This window comes from Artemia sp. Qi Xiang Cuo, chromosome 2 (assembly GCF_049724085.1).
Source record: "Artemia sp. Qi Xiang Cuo chromosome 2, ASM4972408v1, whole genome shotgun sequence".
Taxonomy (NCBI): Eukaryota; Metazoa; Arthropoda; class Branchiopoda; order Anostraca; family Artemiidae; genus Artemia; species Artemia sp. Qi Xiang Cuo.
Genome location: NC_142795.1, coordinates 15,823,601 through 15,842,826, shown reverse-complemented (window position 1 = coordinate 15,842,826; position 19,226 = coordinate 15,823,601). Strand labels below are relative to the sequence as shown.

The window sequence follows — 19,226 nt, the reverse complement described above, 5'->3', positions numbered from 1 at the left end:
GTGTGTCTACATATTACAAATTTTTATAGGAATCTTCTCCTGTTGTGGAAGCCAAATTGTCGTGCCATTGGATGACCGTGAATACCTCCCAGCGTTTACACGAATTATAACTTGTCCTTCCCTAACAGTCATTGAAGGTCCCCCTAACACCCGTGATATCATACCACCAAATCGTATTGCTGATTTGAGAATATTCGTGAAACAAGAAGAAGAATTGGTGAACATGCACTGGACATCTCCTGGGGACGATTATGATCATGGATCAGGTAAATATAATACTATTTATGAGCTAAAAATATCAATTGGGATAATAAGTTTCTTTTAGGTTCAAGTGATAAGACATTGCTTTTATATGTAATAATCGCAATGTGCAACAGTCACTAATTTTAATTGCCAATATTTTCACAAAAGTTTTTACATTATTCAGTGTCATTTTGAACATTCGTCAATTCCATAGCTGTTTGTGTTATACTCCTTTATAGTGATAAATATGCAACAAAACGAACATGGAAAACTTTATCAGCATTATTTTCGACATACTTTTTTGTTTCTGTTTTTTTTTTGGAAAAACAAATATTTAGCAAAATAACCGTAACGCCAATTTTTATTTAACAACTAAGAGACCAACAAAAAGTTTGCACCATGCACCATGCACCAGACCTGTATAATAATTTGACATAAAAATATCGTTCCGTCAACTACGTCGTACGCGTGTACGTGTGTAGAAGGTTTGGGCTTGTGATAGCCATTTTTCAGCAATAAATCTTATCTTATCTTATACTTTCGTATCTTTAAGTTTTTTTTTTTTATTTTTTTTTATTTTTTATTTTTTTTTTTTTTTTTTTAGAAATGCAAAAACAAGACAAGTATTTACATACAGTTAAATACTACAAGTTAATTTTTTTTTTTCAGACAGCAAAAACAGAACGCAAAAAGAAGCCAAAAAGTAAAAGTAGTCTATATATTTTTTATTTTATTTTATTTTTTTTAGCTAAAAGTAAGGGCGAATATCTATAAAATGAAATCCAGGCGACGATTTTTCTTCCCTTCAAAAATTTCGATGACCTTGTCTGGGCAGATGTCCACGTCTCTATGGACTGCAAGGAGGGTTAAGCCACTCAATCGTTCTTCTCCTGTTGAATTTCTCAGCCAGGTTTTGAGCCTTCTGAGCGTTGAGAAACTTCTTTCCGGAGTAGCGGTGCTAACAGGTAATGTCGCAAGAACAGCCAGAAGAAGAAAAACATTTGGAAAAAAGCTAGCGTCGCATGCCTGAAGCGAAGACACAGCACAAGTAGGCCTCTCTGATACCGGAACATTCTCCCACTTGATGCGCCATAGCTCAATTTCTTGCTTCAGACAGTCTGACTCGGGAAGAATATCGCCATACAATTCAACCAATGACTCCAGGTTTAATGCCTTCAGATCGACAGAAACGATTTTGGCAAGAGAAAGGACGTTGAGATTTGACAGCAGTTTCTGGTGAAGCACAAATCGCTGTTTCAGCTCGGAAGTGAAGTGGTCCAGGAAAGGAATAAAGAGCGAGGTTCTATAGTGGTTGAGAAGGTCTGGATCGTCTGCATGCATACTCCGGCCACCTCTCGTCCTTGGACGAGTCATCTCCAGTCCTAAGTCACTGGCAAAACGCTGAGTTTCGTCGAAAATAGACGTGAAAGCAGTAGCAGCATTTCCTTGCATTTCCTTTGTTTTTGAAAGGATAGTTTCAATGTGCCTGGATATAGCTGTCAAATCACAGTCATCTGACTGAAGAGTCTTGCACAGTGGAAACGTAAGGCAGGAAAGCTTTTTGACCACATGGAGACACACAACAAATTGTGACTTGTTCATCGTGTCCAGCAACTGTGCCGCTTGTGCAGAAGTTTCTGCATTTCCGTTCTCTTCAAGAGCTTCCAGGGATCGTAGGATTGGTCGGTTCAGCTCAAGAAAACGCACGACTGAATCGTGGCGCTCCACCCATCTTGTTTCGCAGAGTCCGGTTAAAATATGTTTCCTTGAATGCGGTAGTATTTCATTGATCTTTTCTTTTAAATTATGTGTCCTGAGTGGGGAAGTCCGGTAAAAACTGACGACTTGTGACAAGACACCGAGGAAATGAATGCTTAAACTCCAGAATAGATCATAGAGACGAAATGACCAAGTCGAGACTATGCGCACTACAATGGACCTAAAGCGCCTTCGGATACTTTTCACGTATAACAGCCTGGACACCCCTAAGATGCCCACTCATCGCTGCTGTGCCGTCATATCCCTGACCAACCATCTTGTTCAGATTAAGACCAAGGCTTTCGAGAAATCGCAGGATTGATGAAGCCAGACCTTGCCCAGTCAAATCAGAAACTGGGGTAAAACCATGGAAGTCCTCATACAGGTTCCCTTTGAATGTGTAGTGGACGCAAACAGACAGGTGCTCGAAACGTCCGCCGTTTCATCGGCAAGCACCGAAAAGCATGGACTTGCGTTTACTCTTTCCACAATAGACTGCTGAAGAAGCTCCCCGAATGCGGCGATAATACCATTCTGGATGATGGGAGAAAGATATGTGGCATTTCCAGCCGCAGAAAGAAGATGGTTCTTCAGAACATCGTCACCGTGTCTCGCCCTCAGCCACAGTAGTGCTCGGAAAATGCCATCATTGAGGGAAGGTTCTGGATCCGAGACCGAAATGGGGCCGGAATCGTTAGTACCACGAAGGGCGAGCTGTTGCCGCCCACAAAATATCACCGTCTCAACAATTGGTCGCAACCTTTGGCGATTTTCTTGAACCTGCACTTTCCTCGCCGCGTCTAGTTGGTGCGCGATATGGTCCTGCCTTTTTCTCCGAGACAGAAATGAAGTTTTCAGCCGATACGATGCAGTTTCTATGAAACTCTGCTTGTTGGTGAGCTGTGAAGCACTCTATCACATTCTTCTAGTCCCTGAATGGGTTGGTGACTAGATTCCCCAGGAGCAGGTGGCATCCTTGGCCAGCTGTCTCTGACGAGAAGATAACGCCAAATCTGCAAAAAGCAGCGTCCTCAGACGGAGAGTAGGACAACCAACTGAAACAAGCGAGCCAAGTTAACTGAAACTTCAGCTTCCGTTTTTCGGATACTTGAAAAATGTAAGAGATATCTGGAGTCCAAGGGCTCTTCAGCAAACGAAGTTTAGAATTTGCATCGAGACTGGATGATTTGTTGACAAAACGACCGATGTCATTTGCAAACAACGACAGAGACTGGGTTGGTGCAGGTGCGTGTTGCGTCGTGGTTGGTTCCAGGGTCCGGAATTCAGAAGCTTCAACGATGGCTCCAGTGCCCTTCAGATCCACAGGTGTAGATGAATGCTCCGCAGACGTCCCGCTAACGCCACTGTCAGAAACATCCCTGGTCTGCTTGGACGCGAAAAACAACGTAATGTCACACTTCCTCTTCATGTTGAAAATCGCTCTTCTCTTATCGAAGTCTGAAATTGAACTGAACTGAACTGACACTCTTGCACTCTCTTATAACATTTACCTCCAGCCCCCATTTATCCTAAATTACTATGTAAGGTCTGACCTTGCATAATGAGGCGAACATGGGGTTACCTGATTGTGTAACGTGATCACAACCTTTTACCCAAAAAATTGCAATAGGATTTTTGTATGCCACAAAATGCAAAAGGATAATAGCGCATATTAACCCTAATTTACTATGCAAGGTCAGGTGAACATGGGGGTTACCTACGGTTACCTAATTGCGTAAGCTGATAAGCACCGTTTACCCACAAGATGCAATAGGATTTAGTGTAGGAGCATATTTTTTTTCTGGTAAGGTTTTGTCTTTACAGGTATTTTTTAGACTAATTTCCGACTCGGTCAAACATTTCGGGGGGGGGGGGCGGGTTCAAACCGGGTAACCCCCCCCCCCTGGATACGGCCTTGTTTCCAATTCAAGTTTTTCCTAGAACAGGCCCTTGACCGTATATTTCCCCCATATATCCGTCTGTACAGGTATGAGTGTTCACTTTCTATTTATTGTTGGCATAGCTTGCAAAATAAATGATATTTCAAACTAGAAGAACTGGCTATGAACCGAATTTACTGATTTTTTACTTTATGTTGATGGAACACGCAATTTTGGCCAATCTTTTAATATATTTACAAAGCCCATAAGAACATTCACCTTAAAATACGCATAAAACGGACAGCAGTTGAATCCAACGCTGTCTTTGTCTCCTTTGCAATTGCTAGTTCCACGGGATCCCACTGACCCAATTGGGCTTTTTCTTTTTTGGTCTTCCAAGAGACACATATGACTGAATTGAACGTCACTTCTAAAGGCTGAAAACTTTTATGACTAGCCTTTCATAGAGGGCACTAAGATAGAAGGATACTTTTATGCTGGAGCCCTTTGTCGTATTAGAATCGGTCGGTTAATTTGCTTACTCGAAATTGTGTCTTTGGAACATAGCCACAGGCTGCCCTCTTTTGGTTGGGAGGAATCAACATTCAAAAAGAAAATGTTGGAGAGATTCCTCCTAGATATAACAGAAACGACTATGTAGAAACAACTTTTTTCCCTGTAAAGTTCTTTGCTGAGGGTTCCAGATTGACTTCTGATTCTGAAGTTGACTGTGGTTGCATTTCTTTTAAGAAAAAGGGAAATAATACGGGCCTTAAGAAAACGTGTCCTTTCTTGTCAACTTTCAATTTATGAACAACAAAACCGGACTTAAGTTTTTTTTATAGGTGGTGGAATTACTAAATTTTTGGTGTCTCACGAAATCGTCAAAAGGCTTAAAACTCTGATTCACTGCTTTAAAATAAGCAAAGCTTGAAAGTGTGCTATTGTCAAGCAGCAAGCTTCTCCTCGAGCTGGAATCGTTTTTCAACATTGTAGTACCTCTCTCTCTCTCTCCCTCTGTCACCTTTATTTCTCCTCCATGATATCTGATATGGTGTTTAAATCCATTTTTCAATTCTATGGACTAAAATCCTTAAAGCTACGGCAGATCCAGAACTTTACGAAGGGACTTTCTAAAATTCGTATGATTCTTTTTGGCTCGTTGGTTTCGTGTAAATGCTAGCAAGATCTGCAAAAAAGTAAACTGAACCTAAGCCGTGAGGGATTACCAACCCCCCCGCCCCCTAGATATGTCATTGCTGTAAGTCTTAATGTACTGCGACAACTATTTTACTAATGTTTTATTCATAAATAGAAAGAATACATTCGGTTACTTCTGCAGAAATTTCAGGCTTTACGGAAAATAGAACCGCATTATTTTTTCTTAGAGTAAGATTAGGTTTTAAACCTATAATCATTTTTCTCATTTTGAAAAGTAAATAAAGCATAGATTAATGATATTTTTTATTCTTTTCAGCCTCTCAGTATGATCTGCGTTACACCTCCCTCATTGAAGAAATTTATGACCCAGACTTGTTTGATTTACTACCTGTTATACCACTACCCTCTATTCCAAAAATGGCTGGAATAGCATCAAACTTCAGTTTTCACTTCAACTCTTATGACACTGTTTTTTACTTTGTTCTTCGTGCTGTTGATGAATCTGATAATTACAATGCAATTTCAAACTTGGTAACTGTATATATAACCTCTCCTCCGACTACAGAATCAAATGAAATAGTTATACCAAGGCAAATTGTACTGATCCCACGCTCTGCACAGAAGCTAAGCTATGTCGCAATAGCCGGAATAGCAGCCGGTGGCTGTGTGGCAATAACTTTAATGCTCATTGTGGCTTGTTTTGTCGTGGTTAAAAACAAAAAGAACAAATTAAATTATAATAACAATAAAACGCTGGCTGAGGTGAGCATTTACTCAGAAGAAGGAAAAGGCCCAAATACTCAGCCTGAAAAGCTCTTAGTTACTCATCAGAAATCAGAAAAATCAATCCAGCCAACTCAGCCTGTTCATTGGACTGCCACACAGTTACTACAAGAACACGAACGCCGCAATAGTTTCGCTCGTAATATCGATCAATTCAAAAGTTTAGAGCCACAATACGGTGCACAGCCAACAGCTTTTGTTCACTACCCTGCACCAGCAGAAAGATATGACTTGGGAGGTGGCTCTAGTCCGAACAGTTACAATTCAAACCAATCAGATGGTCCCATGCTGCCACCGCCATATGAAAGGGAGTATCAGGGATCAAAATTACCACCTCCAACGTTTCCTAAGCCTGCTTTAAGAGCAATTAGCTATGCCAATCCCAGTTTACAAGGCTCATATGCCTCTTTAGCTAGTGATAAAAAAAGGAGAAATGTGACTCAAGTGTAAAGTAGTGTTTCCACTTTTGATTTTTTTTTTCCAGTGTTTCCACTTTTGAGTTTTTTGTTTCCAGTGTTTCCACTTTGTCAGATCTGCACTTTTTCATTCCTAAAAATAGACGAAAAAAATTATTTCTGTTTTTTTTTATTCATTGATTTTAACCAAAGCCTTAGAATACTATAAACAGAAAATAACGGTATTTTAAACGATCCCCATGGATCCTTTCTTTGGAGGCAAAATACACATTATAAAACCATTACAGTCTTTGAAATTATATATGAGCTTGTAATTATGATATTCGTAGCTGGTATATGGCAGAATCCTTGTGTGTAAGATCATACAAATTCTACCAACGAGAACCCTAGATCCTATTGAAACTCTTAGTGTAATTTATAATTATATTAATTTTTGAGTTATATAAAGTTTTGGCTATCATTATTCAAATGTCTATTCTTCAGGAATTTGTAATATTCCAAAAATTTCTTTGAAGCCTTTTTTGGGGAAAAATGTGGAAACACTGGTTAAAGATCTGTAAAACTTGATGCCATACATGTTAAAGTATTTTCGAAGTATTATCGCTGATTCATAGGTTGGACTGATATGAATTTGTTTGTACAGGACTTAAGCTTTTGAAATTCTTGTGTAGCTTGAAAGTGCTTTTTAGTTTGATCTCGTTAATAAATTTTGTATAATAACATTTTTAAACGCTTCCATTTTTATAATGATTTTAAGAGTAAAACCGGTTTATATCTGTTTTCAATTATTGTTTTGTCTAGAATTTAAACATGCTGAATAGGTTACAGTAATATTTGCAGCTGTCAAAGCCCGTGTTACCCAAAATATGAAAAAATATTTCTTTAAAAGAAACTGTCTGGAGGGAAATATTTTCCACGTAAAGCTATTTTTAAACAATCTTTAACTAACTTCTAAATGACTAGATATATTATATAGATAACTTTTCAACTAATGAAATAGATTAGGCTATACCAGTACCGTTTTTGTCATTTTGTGCCGCAAAACACCAACATTTGCTCTAAAAGGGCCAAAATATCGGAGAACGGAAATTGCAAGATAGCCAATCGGTTCGTCATCGACCCCTAATCCGGATTTACAGTTACCCTGAAATTGAAGAAAATCACACGTTATCTTAGGTATCGATAGAAAGACGAGTTTTAAAGAAGGGATTATCCAGACTTAGCCGATAATCAAAGAGAGATCCTTGAAGTAAAAGGGCCAAAATATCGGAGAACGGAAATTGCAAGATAGCCAATCGGTTCGTCATCGACCCCTAATCCGGATTTACAGTTACCCTGAAATTGAAGAAAATCACACGTTATCTTAGGTATTGATAGAAAGACGAGTTTTAAAGAAGGGATTATCCAGACTTAGCCGATAATCAAAGAGAGATCCTTGAAGTAAAAGGGCCAAAATATCGGAGAACGGAAATTGCAAGATAGCCAATCGGTTTGTCATCGAACCTTAATCCGGTTTTACAGTTACTCATCCTGAAATTGAAGGAAGTTACATTTTATCTTAGGTGTTGATAGAAAGACATGTTTTACAGAAGACATTATCCAGAATTAGCCGATAATCAAAAAGGGATCCTTGATGTAAGAGCTTTGGACCCTGAAAATAGCTCTGGACACGAATTTTAAGAAATCTTAGGATTCGCATAAATTTTTCAATTTATTTTTATGCAACAATTCTAATTTTTATTCTGGTTTATTTATTCTCCACTCTCCCCAATTAGTTCCCATGAACAGAATGTATTATAAATCAATTTATTCTAAATATTGAAACGCAATTTAAAGGTCCTGATGAGAGCCTGTTAAACTGTAACATTTATAGAACTTGGTTAAGCTCCTTAAAAGGTTTCAGAATCAGATATTTAATCCTGTTAAAAGAAGCTGAAAGGAAGACATACGTGCTAGCAGACTTGTTTTACAATTGTGTTGCAGAGCGACATTACTCCTTTTGTATATTTTCTTTTCGGAATAAGGGGTCACTATCTCAGCAACGCTAGGAAACACAAATGCTCCTTGTCACCTTTATAGTCCAGGGGCCAAGACCTAAAAATGTGACACCTCCATGAGACATCTGTTTCACGCAATCTGACAGCAGTTTCTAGTCATATCAAACCCGCTGATTACGATTATACCCGGGAATAGGTACCTCCGAGGGGTGATTGACCCTTAAAAATGACCTGAGATATTAAATAGTACTATCTAGTGAATTTCACTTGCAGCCCAATACGTTTCGGTCCTTTTAGCTGTAACTTAACGTAACTGAGCAAAAATGTAAGCAAGTTTTATCGAAGTGTTCATTCAGCAACCGTACTGAGAGCTTCTATCTATTTAATTAATACCTTTCACAATCGAATTAAATCAAACAGTTCGTGGTAACGAACTGTAAGTAAGGAGCGACACGACTAAATAGTAACCAAAACTCTAAAAAATGGAATTTGTATATCAATAGAAATATCAAAGGAATTGCCTTGTTATGCTGATTCTAAATAAATAAAATTCATTAGGTTTAGTGTTACCCATCAAAAACTACGTGCCTAAGAAAATTTGCCTGATTTGCAAAAAAGGGGAAAAAGCCCCAAAGGTCAAGAGATCCTAATGAAAATCAAATCATCAGATTCAGCGTATCCGAAAACCCTATTGTAGAAGTGTGAAGCTCCCATCTACGAAAATGTGGAATTCTGTATTTTTTCCTAAAAGAAAGATCAGGGATGCGTGTTTTTTCCCAGGGATGATTGCATCGAGCCAATAGTCCTAGAATATCGGGAAAGGGCTCATTCAAACAGAAATTAAAATATCTAGTATCCTTTTTAAGTGACCAAAAATTGGAGGATAAATAGCCCCCCTCTCACCCCCATATTTTATTTATTTAAGATAATACCCCTCCATCGTTGTTTAAAAGATCTTTCCTACCTCTCCCAGTGGCCTTAACTAACAAAAAGGGGTGTACTTAATTTTATTTGTTTTTTTAAATCTAGGAGGGCAATATTGTTGTTTTTTGTTCGATTTTTTAAATAAGAATAACTAACAAAGCCGTTTCTCAAAGAGAATACCAAAAAAGGAACTTTTCAAAATCAATGGGAGACCCACTTTGATTGAATCCCTTGATCTTTGGACAATTTGGTTGATCCCCTCCATCTTTCAAACAGTTATTGGTAACAGTCTGTAAGTAAAGAGCGACCCGGCTCAATAGTAACCAAAACTCTAAAGAACAGAATTTTGATATCGATAGATACATTAAAAGAATTGGATTTTTATGTTGATTTCAAATATATAAGGTTTATCAAGTTTAGTCTTGTCTATGGAAAGTTACGAGCCTGAAAAAATTTGCCTTATTTTCAAAATAAAGGTAAAACAACCCTTAAAAGTCATAGAATCTTAACTGTAGAAGTCTCAAGCTCCTATTTGCAAAAATGTGGAATTTTTTATTTTTTGCCCGAAGAAAGATCACGGATGCGTGTTTATTTGTTTTTTTTTCTTTTCCCCAGGGGTGATCGTATTAACCCAGCAGTTCAAGAATATCGCGAGAGGCCTCATTCGAACGGAAATTAAAAGTTCGATTGCCCTTTTTAAGTGAATAGAAAAAATGGAGGGCAACTAGGCCCCCTCCCACGCTCATTTTTTTGTCAAAGTCATCCGATCAAAATTTTGAGAAAGCCATTTTGTTCAGCATGGTCAAAAATATAATAAATAAATCTTTGAGGATGACTTAATCCCTCAAAGTCCCCGGGGGAAGGGGTGCGAGTTATTAACTTTGCCCAATGATTACATATAGTATTGGTTATTGGGAAGTATACAGACGTTTTCAGGGGCGATGTTTTCTGGTAGTGGGAGGCGGGGATTATATTCCCTCCTCAACGCCTCGCTCTTTAAGCTAAAGTTTTACTCTTTCTCACAACTATAATTTTTAAAAAAATAAAAAGATCTAGCGCAAAGAGCGAGGCGTTGAGGAGGGGACAGCCCCTTTCATATACGGAATAATTTCTGTCTGTTTTAAGTTTTAATGTCGCTCCTTACTTTCAGTTAGAAAAACTTTTTTTTATTTACTAATAAAAACGTTCGTAAACAAAATTAAATAACTTTTGAAAAAGCCATTTAACCAAAAAAAAGTAAAATTAATATGCTAATTCTATCTTAATTATTCACGTACGATGAGCCGAAATCAAAACCTGCATTTATTCAAAAACGTTCAGAAATTAAATAAAAAAAAACAAGCTGTCGTGATGTAACAGGGCGGGAATCTTGTCAGGGATGTTTTTGACGTAACAAGGCATGTAAATAGGACTATTGGAAAAGGGAAGGCATGTCATAGAATCAATGGAGGGGGTACTAATAGCCCCCAATATATTTTTCATGCCCCCTCACTCCTTATTTTTTCTGCTTTTTACAAATGAATCTATCAATTTGTTCAATTACTGGCGGCCATGTCACATTCCCCCTCCCAAATTGTTTCTGGCACCTGTTTCACATTGGAACCCCTCAGATTTCGCTCTAGATCTATCCCTGACAGATAGGGATAGGCCACGACTTTGGGAAAATTTTTTTTTTTTTAATCTTTAAGCAGCATCGGTAAAAACTGTCAAATTAAGTCTGGCAATCAGAAAAGGTACTACGAAACGCATCCAAAATCTGTTTGCATACATTTTGGTCACTTTTTTACGAGTCGGATAAAATTTGGGGGTGGGGGGGGTAAATGCACTAAAGACATGTGAATTAATCACAATAATTTGAAGTTCTAGGGATATTGAATGGCAAAATGTGAATATGTAATGAAGTGACTAGAAGAACAAAATCTTGAATGTTGCATCGGACTACTTTGTCTGATATAAAAATTTTACCACCCCTCCCCCCAAATTTTTTTTTAGGGAAGGGAAGAATTGCCATGACTGTCTCTTTCTGGCGATGGTTCTTTATTTAGGTTACCTCGTATAGTTGAGTCGCTTCTATGCTTAAACTCAGTTCTGAGAGACATCTTTTACAAGTTACATAATAGATCTATTTTCTTTCTCTTTTATCTATACTACCCATTAACAGATTTAAAGGCGACAGAGAAATAAAAAATGGACTTTTTATCATATAAACACTCAAGGTCGCATCCAGAGTAAAGGGCTTATTTGGCTTAAGCACACCCTAAGCTCCCTATCGCCCAAAGGTTAAATTAGTTTATTTGCATTTTTGTAGCTCTTAAAAAGCTACAAAAATGCAAATAAATTAATCTTGATGCGTTTTGTAATTTTTTTTGTGCCCCCCCTCGAACAAAACACCCACAACTTTTTGTAGTGGAGAGGAGAAGATCATTTTGTGTATGTTTCGAGGTATTCAAAAAGAGCAATTATTGCAAATAAAGCTTTAGTTATAGAAATAGGAATTTAACTTTCTCGATAAGGGGTGGGTTTTGTCTTACCAATATCGACAAAATACGATTTTTTTTTACTTGTTTTACGGAAGAGTTGTCCAGCGATTTAATAAAATCAAAGTGTTTTAAAATAAGTTCTATCAGACGAACATGCTTCGCCCTTTTTTTCTATTAGAAAAACGTTTTATTTTACTTTAACATTAGCTAGAATGAATGAAACAGCCACTGCTTTCAGTGGTTCGAAAAGAGGGGGGAGGGGTCTAACAGCTCCTTATATTCCGAAAATATGTGTTTGTACATCAGTTATAAATCCTCCTTTTCTTCGTATTTTGTTGAGAAAATAAAACAATATTGACAGAAATATTGACAAAGCCAAAAAGTTTGTCACTTAAATTTTGCATTACGTATTTTAGCAGACCCCCCCCCCCTCCTAGGTTTCATTTAAAATTTGGATAGATTTTAATAGCTACTGTGACAAGTTGGTTTTTATTTGGTGTAGCAGGGGATATTTACTAGCCTGAGACATGATAGGAAATTGATTCGCAATTAAAATTTTGACAGATTAGTTTACTTGCTGTACAATATTTTATTCAAACTTTTAGAATAGTTTTCAATTTTGAATAAAGATTTTGTAAATCAATGTTATTTTTAATAATGCAAGTAAAATTACTTATATAAACAAATAAATTCTTGTGTAAGATTCACTTTTGCAGCAAATATTTTTAGAGAAAAAGAATAAAGATGGGACAAGTTTGATGAAAAATCGAAGAACTGTATTGTGCTTCTATTCTACTTGGTATTCTACTTCTATTCTACTTAAGCAATTTTTGGAGAGCACCTGAATTGGACACTGGCTAACGCCGGTCTTCAGCATGGAGCTCGGAATTAGTTCAAAGTAATTGAACAATCGAAACGAAGGAATGGTTGAAGGAATTTAACTATAGACGATAATTAAACTTTAGCTTTAAACTGAGGTCAAGTACACATTCGGTTTTCAGCCAGAAAGCACTCTAAGCACCACAAATTTAGTGATTTTATAATAAGATATATTGATTTTATTATATTTGCGGTCCAGCTTCTGATGAAAATGCCACTCAACAGACTTGATTGTCATTGGATGGTGAATATATTGCATATCAAAATAGCTGATCAAGGGAGATGACCATAAACTGTACAACCTGTATTAATAAAGAAGAAAATTTAAGGAAAATATAGGGTACCGGTGAATTATGCGAACACCGTGAAAGAAGTCAAGTTTGGTTAATGCTAATTAAATATAATAAAACAGGATGAATATATAATAGTTTATAAAAAAAATTTGGGCTATATATTTTTACCTTAGAGGGGGAGGGGGTGAATCATAGCATATATTAAATATGTAACCTAACCTAGGTACTTTCCCCCCTAGCCCCCCCCCCCCCAATTAATCGTTTAAATATTGTAACCCATTGAGAAACAACGGTTTTGCAATCATTTATCTATAGTGGTCTCTTGCAAATAGCCCGTTTGACGGGTTTTCTCTGGTGACTGTAGCATTTCCCGTTTGATATTCCACATACAGTATATAGCGGTATCCACATAATGCACCCGTACAAAATATAGTAAAGAGCAGTCACAAAATCTACCACACGTGGCTCGATTTTAAGTTTGTTGCAGGTACAGAAAATATATTATTTCTATTTTAGCCTATATTCACATCCTAACGTCTAATTAGGTGCGTTATATAGACTACATATTTCTAGTTATCAACTACTATATTAAGCTGAGGTGGCCTATACTCTGGATGAGGTGTAATTCTAGCTGAGGGGTTTTTCACTATCTTGGAAAATAGTCGCACCAGGAGAGTCAAACTTGCAGGAATTAACTAAGACCTTAAATCATGCCCCAGAAAGGTGTTTTCTAGCTCCCTAGGTCATTACTGTATTTTTTTTTTGTCTGAAAATTCAGGAGTCTGGTTTAAAAGTAGTTGATTTCACAATCCTCGGTGCATTTGAAAGGTCCAGACTTCATATTAAAAATAGGAATACTTTTATTCCAAACCTTAAATCTGAAATACTTGTTCAATCTAGAGTGGATGGGGAGTTCACTGAAGCTGAGGAAATTATTAAAAACACCTTGCTGCTAAACTAAGAAACAGTCAGGCTAAGAGAAAACTATTAGAAAACTAGTAAAGCGTTCTATCCCAGTCCCATTTATTGTTCTTTCTAAGAGCACAACTTTGCATGAAGAGCTTGGGGAAAATTATGCAAGTGAGGCTGTTGAAGAAGTAAATGAGGTAGCTCATTCTGTTGAAGAAAATTCAGTAATTGCGAGTATTCCAGACGTTTGTGACGCAGGGTGCTTCTTTTGCAAGGAGTTCTAGTACAAACATTAGTCTATATCTTCATCTATTTTGTCACAGGAGGATAGTCTAGAAACCCAGGTTGTAATGTAGTTAAATCAGATACTCAAGAAAATTCTGGATCAGAAATTCATTTTAACACTAATAGTATTAATTATACTAACTCTTTTGAAGAGCCAGATGGATCGTTTAAGGCTCCTCCAGGAAAGAAACTGCCACTGACTTGAAAAGTAAGACACATGGATGAGGACACCAGTTGCAGTGAAAGTTATGAAGTAAATGAAGCACTCAGAAAAAAAAAGACCTACCGTTCATCTTATGACCGCGGCAAGGACAAATACAACCGCAGCAGAATAGTACGTGAATAAGAGATAGTTGCAGCATTGAAAGTGAAAGTATTGAAAGTGAAGTATGAAAGTGCAGTATTGAAAATTCTCTAGAAGAAGCCATCTTGTTTTTATAGGGTAAATCAGACAGCGCTCAGCTATATCAAGAAATGCTTGGCCCTGTCTAAATTTCATTTTCCATTTTGGGCTAAACGTAATAAAACTAAAAAACATCTTGACTAAACTGCAAACCGCGCGAGTCTAAAACTTCACACGCAGCAGCAGAGCAAAGGGTAAACGAATGGCAGATACAACCGAAAGTTGCAAGCCATGAAAGGTCATCCTTAAAAGACTTTGCCTAGCCATTTTTGGATCCTAGCATGATACGCATATTTTTAGAAGCAAAGGCAACATTGTTTGTCAGTGGCGTTTTTTTTCTTCAAAACATTATCTGTATCCTCTGGCTTTGAAACAAACTACTCAACTAGTTTATGCTCTTCCAGAGAATTTTCAATACTGCATTTCCATACTTCACTTTCAATACTGCAACTATCTCTTATTCACTTACTATTCAAATTAGATTTTTATTGCTGCGGATGTATTTGTCCTTGCCACGGCCATAAGATGAACGGTAGGTCTTTCTTTTTTTCTGAATACTTCATTTACTTCTTAGCTTTCGCTGCAACTGTTGTCCTCATCCATGTATCTTGCGTTGCAAGTCAGTGGTAGTTCCTTCCCTTGAGGAGCCTTAAACGATCCATCTGACTCTTCAAAAGAGTTAGTATCATTAATACTATTAGTGTTAAAATCAATTTCTGGTCCAGAATTTTCTTGAGTATCTGATTTAACTACATTACAACCTGGGTTTCTAGACTATCCTCCTGTGACAAAATAGATGAAGATATAGACTAATGTTTGTACTAGAACTCCTTGCAAAAGAAGCACCCTGCGTCACAAACGTCTGGAATACTCGCAATTACTGAATTTTCTTCAACAGAATGAGCTACCTCATTTACTTCTTCAACAGCCTCACTTGCATAATTTTCCCCAAGCTCTTCATGCAAAGTTGTGCTCTTAGAAAGAACAATAAATGGGACTGGGATAGAACGCTTTACTAGTTTTCTAATAGTTTTCTCTTAGCCTGACTGTTTCTTAGTTTAGCAGCAAGGTGTTTTAATAATTTCCTCAGCTTCAGTGAACTCCCCATCCACTCTAGATTGAACAAGTATTTCAGATTTAAGGTTTGGAATAAAAGTATTCCTATTTTTAATATGAAGTCTGGACCTTTCAAATGCATCGAGGATTGTGAAATCAACTACTTTTAAACCAGACTCCTGAATTTTCAGACCAAAAAAAATACAGTAATGACCTAGGGAGATAGAAAACACCTCTCCGGGGCATAATTTAGGGTATGAGTTAATTCCTGAAAGCTTGACTCTCCTAGTGCAACTATTTCCCAAGATAGTGAAAAACCCCTCAGCTAGAATTACACCTCATCCAGGTATAGCCTATCTCTGCTCATTATAGTAGCTGATAACTAGAAATATGTAGTCTATATAACGCACCTAATTAGACGTTAGGATGTGAATATAGGCTAAAATAGAAATAATATATTTTCTGTACCTGCAACAAACTTAAAATCGAGCCACGTGTGGTAGATTTTGTGACTGCTCTTTACTATATTTTGTACGGGTGCATTATGTGGATACCGCTATATACTGTATGTGGAATATCAAACGGTAAATGCTACAGTCACCAGAGAAAACCCGTCAAACGGGCTATTTGCAAGAGACCACTATAGATAAATGATTGCAAAACCGTTGTTTCTCAATGGGTTACAATATTTAAACGATTATTTGGGGGGGGGGAAAGGTTACAAGTTTAATACATGCTATGCTTCATCCCCCCCATCCCCTTAATGGGCAAATATATAGCCCAATTTTTTTTATAAACTCTTATATTCCATCCTGTTTTATTATATTTCATTATCATTAACCATACTTGAATTCTTTCACGGTGTCCACATAATTCACCGGTATCCTATATTTTCCTTAAATTATCATATTGTAAAATCAATAAATTTGTGGTGCTTAGAGTGCATTCTGGCTGAAAACCAAATTTTGAAGTTGACCTCAGTTTAAAGCTAGACTTTAATTATCACCTATATTTAAATTCCTTCAACCTATCCTTATTATTGATCGTTCAATTAATTTCAACCAAAGTTTAAACACATACTGAACAAGTACTGACAAAACTTATCCTCTCCACACAAAAAAGTGACCCTTTGTCCGCGTCTCCGGAGACAATTCCATACCTATGCGAGCCTGGCGACTAAATCACAAGTTCCGTAGATAATTTTAATTGTTCCGTAAAAGCTGTATTAAATTTAATGTATTGGCTCGGAACAATTAAGTATTACAACATTTTCCTTCTAGAGGCACTGAGCTACAAGGGGTCACTTTTGAAAACTGTTGACTGTCCTTGGTCAGTATATGATTGTACTTTGATTTTAACTATTTTCGAGCTCCATGGTAAGATACCGGCGTTAGCCAGCGTCCAATTCAGGTGCTCTCCAAAAATTGCTACAGATTGACACATATCACAGCAGATTTCTTCGATTAGACACTAAACTTGTCCCAAGTTTATTCTTTTTCTCTAAGAATATTTGCTGCAAAATTGAATCTTACAAAAGAATTTATTTGTTTGTATAAGTAATTTTACTTACATTATTAAACATTATAGGAATTTACAAAATCTTTATTCAATATTGAAAATTATTCTATAAGTTTGAATAAAATATTGTACAGCAAGTAAACTAATCTGTCAAAATTTTAATTGCGAATCGTTTTCTTATCATGTCTCAGGCTAGTGAATATCCCCTGCTACATCAAATAAAGACTAACTTGTCACAGTGGCTATTAAAATCTATCCTCATTTTAAATACAACCTAGGAGGGAGGGGGGTCTGCTAAAATACATAATGCAAAATTTAAGTGATACAACTTTTTTGCTTTGTCAATATTTCTGTCAATATTGTTTTATTTTCTCAACAAAATACGAAGAAAAGGACCATTTTTAACTGATATGCAAACACATATTTTCGGAATATAGGGGATCTGTTAGACCCCCCTATTTCCGAACCACTGAGAGCAGTGGCTGTTTTATTCATTCTAGCTAATGTTAAAGTAAAATAAAACGTTTTTCAACTGGGAGAAAAGGGCGAAGCATTTTCTTCTGATAGAACTTATTTCAAAACACATTGATTTTATTAAATCGTTGGACGACACTTCCGTAAAGCAATAAAAAAAAAATCATATTTTGTCGATATTGGTAAGACAAAACCCCTTATCGAGAAAGTTAAATTCCTGTTTCTATAACTAATGCTGTATTTGCAATAATTGTTCTTTTTGAATACCACGAAACATGCACGAAATGATTTTCTCCTCTCCAGTACAAGAAGTTTTGGGTGTTTTGTTCGAGGGGGGGGGAGGCACAAAAAAAATTTACAAAATGCATCAAGATTAGTTTATTTGCATTTTTGTAGCTTTTTAAGAGCTACAAAAAGGCAAATAAACTAATTTAAACTTTGGGCGATAGGGAGCTTAGGGTGTGCTTAAACCAGTTAAGCCCTTTACTCTGGATGCGACCTTGAGTGTTTATATGATAAAAAGTACAGTTTTTATTTCTCTGTCGCCTTGAAATCTGTTAATGGGTAGTATAGGTAAAAGAGAAAGAAAATAAATCTATTATGTATCTTGTCAAAGATGTTTTGTCAGAACTGAGTTTAAGCATAGAAGCGACTCAACTATATGAGGTAACCTAAATAAAGAACCATCGCCAGAAAGAGACAGTCGTGGCAATTCGTGAATCCCCTAAAAAAATGCTGGGGGGAGGGATGGTAAAATTTTTATATGAGACAAAGTAGTCCGATGCAACATTCAAGATTTAGTTCTTCTAGTCGCTTCATTACATATTCACATTTTGCCATTCAATTTCCCGAGAACTTCAAATTATTGTGATTAATCCACATGTTTTTAGTGCATTTTCAGATTCAGTCGTTTTTTTTACCGAGTTTAAACCCCCCCCCCCCTCTCGCCCCCAGATTTTATCCGACTCTTAAAAAATTGACCAAAATATATGCAAAAAGATTTTGGGTGCGTTTTGTAATACCTTTTCTGATTTCCAATTTACCCTTTTCTGATTGCAAAATCTGAGGGGGCCCAATGTGAAACGGGTGCCAATAAACAATTTTGGGGGGGGGAATGTGACAAGGCCGCAAGTTATTGAACAAATTGATAGATTCATTTGTAAAAAGCAGAAAAAATAAGGAGTGAGGGTGCAAGAAAAATTTATCTTCTGGCCCAGACCGTATTCTGACTAAGGTTGTAAAGTTCATTCTTCCTGTCATCATTTCTGCCCTCACGAGACTTATCAATGTTTCCTTTGGTAATGGTGTTTTCCCAACTGCTTTAAAGCGTGCTCGCGTTATTATTCGTTTTAAAGGTGGATCAAGGAATTATCCTGAAAATTATCGTCCGATATCCCTTTTATCAGTGTTTAGTAAAATATTTGAAAAAGCCATGCTTTCTTGACTTCTTAATTTTCTTAATTGTGAAAACTATTTTCATGATTTTCAGTTTGGTTTTAGGGCGAAGCACTCAACTGAGGATGAATGCGCAACTTTTTTGAATTATTTACATTCAGTTCTTGACTCTGGTCTGATACCTGCTGCTCTTTTTCTCGATGTACGAAAAGCATTTGACTCACCGTACTGAGCAACCGTACTGAGAGCTTCTATCTATTTAATTAATACCTTTCACAATCGAATTAAATCAAACAGATCGTGGTAACGAACTGTAAGTAAGGAGCGACACGACTAAATAGTAACCAAAACTCTAAAAAATGGAATTTGTAT

The 19,226-nt window shown here is 36.8% G+C and overlaps 1 protein-coding gene across 1 annotated transcript in view; it reads left to right on the top strand.

Annotated features, from left to right (window-relative positions):
- Positions 1–7,020, top strand: part of LOC148954942 (calcium-activated chloride channel regulator 1-like) — a 69,786-nt gene extending 62,766 nt beyond the window's left edge. Inside the window, exons 11-12 of the mRNA XM_089099213.1 lie at positions 30–266; positions 5,359–7,020. Coding sequence (XP_088955339.1) covers positions 30–266; positions 5,359–6,275 — 1,154 coding nt within the window. The 3' untranslated portion in view covers positions 6,276–7,020. The remainder of the gene's footprint in view (positions 1–29; positions 267–5,358) is intronic.
- Positions 7,021–19,226: the final 12,206 nt, after the last annotated feature.